The 7,377-nt window shown below is 53.3% G+C and overlaps 1 protein-coding gene across 1 annotated transcript; it reads right to left on the reverse strand.

The window, feature by feature from the left end:
- Positions 1-380: 380 nt before the first annotated feature.
- Positions 381-6,753, reverse strand: COQ8B (coenzyme Q8B). The gene is made up of 14 exons (XM_053473149.1): positions 6,549-6,753; positions 5,924-6,226; positions 5,603-5,669; positions 5,445-5,522; positions 5,217-5,339; positions 4,901-4,986; positions 4,685-4,825; positions 4,483-4,564; positions 4,010-4,103; positions 3,633-3,774; positions 1,872-1,979; positions 1,689-1,754; positions 1,200-1,286; positions 381-948 (listed from the first exon to the last, which is right to left on the reverse strand). The coding sequence occupies exons 1-14, from the start codon at positions 6,741-6,743 to the stop codon at positions 631-633; spliced, it is 1,890 nt and encodes a 629-aa protein (XP_053329124.1). The 5' UTR covers positions 6,744-6,753; the 3' UTR covers positions 381-630.
- Positions 6,754-7,377: the final 624 nt, after the last annotated feature.

A 7,377-nucleotide genomic window follows, 5' to 3' on the forward strand; every position in this document is an offset into this window, starting at 1 on the left:
ATGTACGAGAATCCCCCCCCCAAAAAAAACTTTTATATACCAAGAAAAAATGTATACATAAAAAAAAACAGATATGCTGGAGCGGGCTCGATGACATCATCAGCGCATCATAAGTAACAAGAGATTTAATGAGGGTTTTGTTATTCTGGGTGGCGTCCACAGAGACAGAGCTTCATAAAACACCCTAAATCCTCCCAACGAGGGAGTTTCACCCAATCCAAAGCCATTGCCATAAATAACTCATTAAAAAAAGTGCTTTTCCCCCAATTATAAAAAAGAACCCAAAAACCCTCCCCCCCCGCCGGAGATTTTTACTCCTTTAAAAAAAAACAAAACAAATACAGAAAAGACTAAATTAGACCAAAAAGACCATTTAATGAATCCTGAAGTTAATAAATCCCGCGGCTCGCTTCTGGTTTTTTTTCTGCAGGAATGGTGGTTTTTGGGTTTCTCTCCTCTCTGATTCCTCCCCATCCCTCCATATCTGCTCTCAATCTTTCACCGTCTCTCCTCCCCGTCCTCCGAATCCCGGTCCGTGAAGACGGGCGACTTTACCCAGATGCCCCGGTGATATCTGGCGGGCCGCCCCGCGCAGGTTACTCCGCGACCCCTCCCCCCGGGGGTCGTACGTCAGACCGCTTCACGCTGCGCCTGCCCCCCCTGGGCTGCCGCTCCCCGCCGTGCCCAGTACTCGTCGTACTCCCGCTGGAACAGCTTCTTGCACTCGATGAGCGCCTGCAGCTTGGCGCAGATGAGGAAGGAGCCGGCCATCTTGCGGTGCAGCGAGTACGTCTCCTCGGGCGGCGGGGCGAGCCGGTGCTTCAGCATCACCGGGATCAGGTTGTGGACGCGGCTCGTCGTGTTCTGGGTGCCGAAGTTGAACGGCCCGTCGGAGGCGAACGCCTCTCCCAGGATCATGATGGCGTCCACGTGAGCGTCTTCAAACACCTGGAAGAGACCAACGCGACGCTTCAGAGGGGATCCCCGGCCGTGACCCCTCCCCCGCTCCGACACTCGAGCTACCCGGGTGCAGCTGAACGTCCTTCATGTGGATAGAAGGCCAGGTCTGGTAAATGGGGAGTCTGCGGTGCCATGGAATTCATGACACGACACATTGTAACGGCGTTCTGTGACATCACCCCGGGGTCTGTATTAGCCGTCAGTCCGCAGGGGCCGCCGGGGAACGTGGCATCTCTTACCTTGGTTTCAAAGCCCGTCAGGAACTTGAGGTCTCGGGATTTCTGCAAAACTTTTCCTCTGTCGCCGTCCACGGCCGCCTTCACCACCTGCGCAGGAAACACAACGGGAGACGTTATAACGCGCGGGGCGTCTGCGCCCCGTCAGCTGGATATACTAAACGCAGCGACCGCCGAGTGAGCCTCAGGAACGGACCGCAGGGCAGATCGGCCCCCATCCGGCCCGTTTCTCCTGCTGTAACGACTCGAACCTTAATCAGTCGTTGGTCTCGTCTTAGATTCAGGAGCCGGATGTCTATCCCATGCATGTTTAATACACGCACTGTATTACCCTCTACCACTTCTGCTGGGAGGCTGCTCCACTTATCTACCACCCTCTCAGTAAAGTAAGACTTCCTTACATTATAACTAATTATTAGTTATTATTACATTATAACGAAGCTATTTTTGTGCCATGCTGGACTCCTGGAACCTGTATATATAATCACAAACCTCAATGTAATCATCAGTAAACTCTTCTCCGAATTCCCGGCTGGCACCGAAATCCAACAGCACCACCTAATGGGAGAGAGGCGGCCGTTAGTGCTTTTATCCCCTCCCCCCAGCATCATCAGATATCTCTCGATACCCGTTACCACCTCGCCCTGTGCGGCTGCTCCGCTGCGTTCTACTAACTTTGTTGTTCTCCTCGTCGTAGAAGAAGTTGGACCAGTTGGGATCGGTCTGCATGAAGCGGAACTGGAAGATCTCCTGCAGACAGAGCCGCAGAATGTTATGGGAGATCTGAAAGAGGGAGAGCCGGGGGTGAGAAACGGGGCCAGAGCGGCAGCTTCATCCAAAGGGCCGGCAATCGCTGATTTATCTATACATTATACAGGGGGCCGGTCACTGATTTATCTATACATTATACAGGGGCCGGTCGCTGATTTATCTATACATTATACAGGGGCCGGTCACTGATTTATCTATACATTATACAGGGGACGGTCACTGATTTATCTATACATTATACAGGGGGCCGGTCACTGATTTATCTATACATTATACAGGGGGCCGGTCACTGATTTATCTATACATTATACAGGGGCTGGTCACTGATTTATCTATACATTATACAGGGGGCCGGTCACTGATTTATCTATACATTATACAGGGGCTGGTCACTGATTTATCTATACATTATACAGGGGGCCGGTCACTGATTTATCTATACATTATACAGGGGCCGGTCACTGATTTATCTATACATTATACAGGGGCCGGCCCGCTGATTTATCTATACATTATACAGGGGGCCGGTCACTGATTTATCTATACATTATACAGGGGGCCGGTCACTGATTTATCTATACATTATACAGGGGCCGGCTCACTGATCTATACATTATACAGGGGGCCGGTCACTGATTTATCTATACATTATACAGGGGCCGGTCACTGATTTATCTATACATTATACAGGGGCCGGCTCACTGATCTATACATTATACAGGGGGCCGGTCACTGATTTATCTATACATTATACAGGGGGCCGGTCACTGATTTATCTATACATTATACAGGGGGCCGGCTCACTGATTTATCTATACATTATACAGGGGGCCGGTCACTGATTTATCTATACATTATACAGGGGGCCGGTCACTGATTTATCTATACATTATACAGGGGGCCGGTCACTGATTTATCTATACATTATACAGGGGCCGGTCACTGATTTATCTATACATTATACAGGGGCCGGCCCGCTGATTTATCTATACATTATACAGGGGGCCGGTCACTGATTTATCTATACATTATACAGGGGGCCGGTCACTGATTTATCTATACATTATACAGGGGCCGGCTCACTGATCTATACATTATACAGGGGGCCGGTCACTGATTTATCTATACATTATACAGGGGGCCGGTCACTGATTTATCTATACATTATACAGGGGCCGGTCACTGATTTATCTATACATTATACAGGGGCCGGCTCACTGATCTATACATTATACAGGGGGCCGGTCACTGATTTATCTATACATTATACAGGGGGCCGGTCACTGATTTATCTATACATTATACAGGGGCCGGTCACTGATTTATCTATACATTATACAGGGGGCCGGCTCACTGATTTATCTATACATTATACAGGGGGCCGGTCACTGATTTATCTATACATTATACAGGGGGCCGGTCACTGATTTATCTATACATTATACAGGGGCCGGTCACTGATTTATCTATACATTATACAGGGGCCGGTCACTGATTTATCTATACATTATACAGGGGCCGGTCACTGATTTATCTATACATTATACAGGGGGCCGGCCGACTTTCTCTGCGGATGCTGTAAAGAGAGTCACACAGAGAGCCGCACGCAGTTCTAGGCTAAACTCTTCCGATTTTGGACAATCCCCCCCCCCCCGCTGCTCTGACCTCGTTCCGCGTCTCCTGGGCGAGGGAAACGCATTGGTCCAACGGGACCCCCGAAACCAGCTCCATGGTCAGCACCCTCTCGGTTGTGAACTCATCGATGACCTGCGGGACGCTGAAGAAGGGATCCCCCTCCAGAAGCTGCCTGTTGGTGCCAAAAAAAAAAAGAGGATGGGTGTTAAGACCCCCAGGAGCGAAGACCCCCGAATGCTGAACGTGGCAGCTGCGGAGGGAACCCGTGGACCGGCTGCACGTCCGTATCATTAAATACCCCTGGGGGGGGTCCAGGGGGATTCACCAAACTCTACGGTTTAGGGACGCGCGCTTTCTCCAAGCAGCCGCCTGCCACGTGGGACTCGCCCGCTAAACGGGGAACCGACCTGAATCTCTTGGCACACCGGGCTTCCCGCTTATAATCGCACTCCCAGGACAGCTCCCTCTGCAGGACCTGCACGCTGTTATCCGCAAACAACCCTGAAAAACGGGGAGGAATTACGGGGTTAACGGGGATCACGCGGTGCGCAGGACAGTAACGGGCAGCAAGAAGAGGTAAGAGAGGAAGCGGATGGTGGAGAGAGCGAGCGAGAGAGCAGGGGAGAGCGAATCAGAGGGCGTAGAATATTTATTATTATTATTATCGCTACATTGAAACAAAAAGTAACATTTTAAAGAAAAAAACAAACGTGTAACAAAGTAACAGATAGGAGAAAATAAAGAGATGAAGACGCATTCAGGGACCACTTTCTACAGTCAATGGGGGGGGGGTCAGATGCGGATGCGGAGGCGGTCAGACCGCATCCTACGGTCCGGGGGGCCAGGCGTGGGGGCGTCCAGCGGGATTCGGCAGTCTCACCCTCGGGAATGGCCACGCTCATCTTCAGGACGGCCAGCAGGTTGTCCACGTCGCTGTTTATACTCTGAGCGATCCCAGGATACTGCAGGGACAGAGCGGGGTGTGAGGGGTTAACAGACGCGCAGGCCGCCGGGTGACATGACGAGATGCGGAACATACGGTAGCGTTGACTACACGCGTGTTGGGGGGGCGGGGCTCTCACCTGGATCTTCATGGCCACCTCTCGCCCGTCCAGCAGCCTGGCCAGATGCACCTGACCGATGGACGCCGCGGCGAAGGGCCTCTCCTCGAAGGAAGCCAGTCTGTCTCGCCAGCCGCGGCCCAGCTCCCCCTCCAGCACGTTCTGAAGAGACAAGAAGCCCGTGAAGACCCTCGAGGAGGACGAACCGGCCCGCGGACCCCCGCACCCAACACTCACGGTCATTTGCCACGTCGGCATGAAGTCCGCGCTCTGCCGGACTCTCTCAAAGATCTTCTGCAGCTGAGGACTCATAAAGCTATTATCTGTCGGGGTTAAATCACGACACCAACGTTACGAGGGGGGCCAGGGATACGGCAGGCGAGGGGTTAATGGGTGTCAGAGGGTGATTAGGGAACAAACTATTTCATCGTACAGCGCTGTGGGATATGATACATTGGATAGTATGGAGAAAACAGGGCTGTGGTGATTTCTGGGGGGGGTAGATAACGTAGAACAGCCTCTCAGCAGAGGTGGTAAAGGGTTCTAGACAAACCTTGGATGCTCAGCATCTGGCCGATCTTCAGAGCCGCTCCTCGCACTTTGCACAGGGTGTCCACGATTCTCTCTGCGTTCGCTTCCGACAGGAACGTGTTGGTGTCGAGGTAAGAATTTCTGCCTAGGAGACAATCGATGAGCGACTTCCCGGCAGAGGCGGCACCGACACCCCCCCAAAACCCCCCGACGCGCTTTACCAAAACCTGCAAATAGCCGCGCTTCTCACCTTTCTGTTTTTCCTCCCCGTTCAGAGACTGTCTCGCCGCCTCCGTTAAAGCCCCGATCCCGAGACTCACCGCAAGACCTGGACCGACAGAAAGCAGGAAGTCACCACGGGGGCCGGGGGGGTCAGAGCAACAAAACTTATCGGGGGGGGGGTATTACCTCCAAAATTTGCCAAGCGGCTCATCCGAGTAGCCGGCACCGTTCTCTCCCGCGCGCGGTCGCTGAGCTGAGGAGAGAAAGAGAAACCTAGAACCTGACAGCAGATCGGCCCCATTCGGCCCCCGTCTAGTCGCCCGTTTCTCCTGCCGTAAAGACTAAAACCTTAATCAGTCGTTGGTCTCGTCTTAGATTCAGGAGCCGTATGTCTATCCCATGCATGTTTTATACCCTCACTGTATTTCCCTCTACCACCTCTGCTGGGAGGCTGTTCCACGTATCTACCACCCTCTCAGTAAAAAAAAATATATATATTATTTGCACCTTTTGCCGTTTAGCCTTTCCCGGGCCCTCGGCTCCGCTCTGTGGTTTTGCGTCTCTCATTCTCTTGAGCTCGTCGGCCGTCAGCCCCCTGATGCTGCTGTAATTCCTGAACGTGGTGACCCGACCCATTCCCGCGCCGCTGACATCCGGGGCTTTTCTTGCCGACCACTGACTATTTCCGCCGGCCCTGGGGGGCCCCTGCGTAGAGCGGATCTCGTCTTCTTCAGGAGGGAAATCTGATGCCCCGTTCCACGCGACGGTCTCCGGAGAGTGAGAGCGCACCCGGGGGTCCGGACCCCCAGCCTGGGCACAAAGTATACAAATGGCACCGGGTAATAATGACAGCGACATGTTTCAGGGCCGGCCCCTCCTAGGGCCATCGGGTACTAATGACAGCAACATGTTTAAGGGCCGGCCCCTCCTAGGGCCACCGGGTACTAATGACAGCGACATGTTTAAGGGCCGGCCCCTCCTAGGGCCACCGGGTACTAATGACAGCGACATGTTTAAGGGCCGGCCCCTCCTAGGGCCACCGGCTACTAATGACAGCGACATGTTTAAGGGCCGGTCCCTTTACCGGTTAGACCGGCAGGTGCTGTTAAGGGGCCGTGGGTAATGTACGCACCTGCATGCGGGTGAATAGGGTCCCCGCGCATCGTTCGGCTGCCGCCTGCACGGACTTCATTTCCGCTCCCAACGTGGTCGAGGCCATCGCCGTCCTCAGCCGCTCGCACCCCGTTTCCATGGCCGCCTGCCCCACGCGTGTCGCTCCCCGTAACACGCATCGCACCTCGCTCCACATCCTGCAGGCCTGTAACATACAGAGCCAAGGTCAGATCTGCCCCCGGGCAGGGGGGGTTAGAAGAATAAATACCCCAAACGGGCTCAGAAAGTCCAAAGGTCGCACTGGAAGGGGCAATAAATGTGTTAGGCAGGGGCCCCCAGGCACCTGAACACATGATGAGGCGGAAAAACCAGTTCATATAAAGTACAGGTAAACACGCGTGTGCCAGCGGCTGCTATAGAGTTACCGTGCGGGACGCGGTGTTTATGGCTGTCGCGTGTTTTATCTCCGCTGCTAGAGAGACGCATCAAGGCTTTATCTGCATCACTGGGAGAGATGGAGGGACTGGGTCACAGAGCTCGGGGATGCTGGTTGAGCGGATCGCTACATTTAATATAATAATAAGTAAAGAGCGCCTTTAACCCCGCCAGGCGACCAATCACGTGTGGCTGATATTTGGGGATCTGCCCTACAGAAGGATCCAGTATCGCAGGCTTACCTGCCCCTGGGAGGGGTATCACCTGAGTGGGTCCCTGGCACGTACAGAGGGTATTGGCACCTAATCTGCCCCTGGGAGGGGTATAAATGGATGATATCACTGGCATGCACAGAGGCATTACTGGTTAATCTGCCCCTGGGAGGGGTAAAGAATGAGCATGCCACTGGCATA

The sequence above is a fragment of the Spea bombifrons genome, chromosome 8 (assembly GCF_027358695.1).
Source record: "Spea bombifrons isolate aSpeBom1 chromosome 8, aSpeBom1.2.pri, whole genome shotgun sequence".
NCBI classification, from domain to species: domain Eukaryota; kingdom Metazoa; phylum Chordata; class Amphibia; order Anura; family Pelobatidae; genus Spea; species Spea bombifrons.

Coding starts and splice junctions, on each gene's coding strand:
- COQ8B (XM_053473149.1), bottom strand. CDS start 6,743: ATGTTACAGGCCTGCAGGATGTGGAGCGAGGTGCGATGCGTGTTACGG. Junction 4,826..4,900: donor TGCCGACGTGGCAAATGACC/GTGAGTGTTGGG, acceptor TTGTCTCTTCAG/AACGTGCTGGAGGGGGAGCT. Junction 1,755..1,871: donor ACGACGAGGAGAACAACAAA/GTTAGTAGAACG, acceptor CTCTCCCATTAG/GTGGTGCTGTTGGATTTCGG.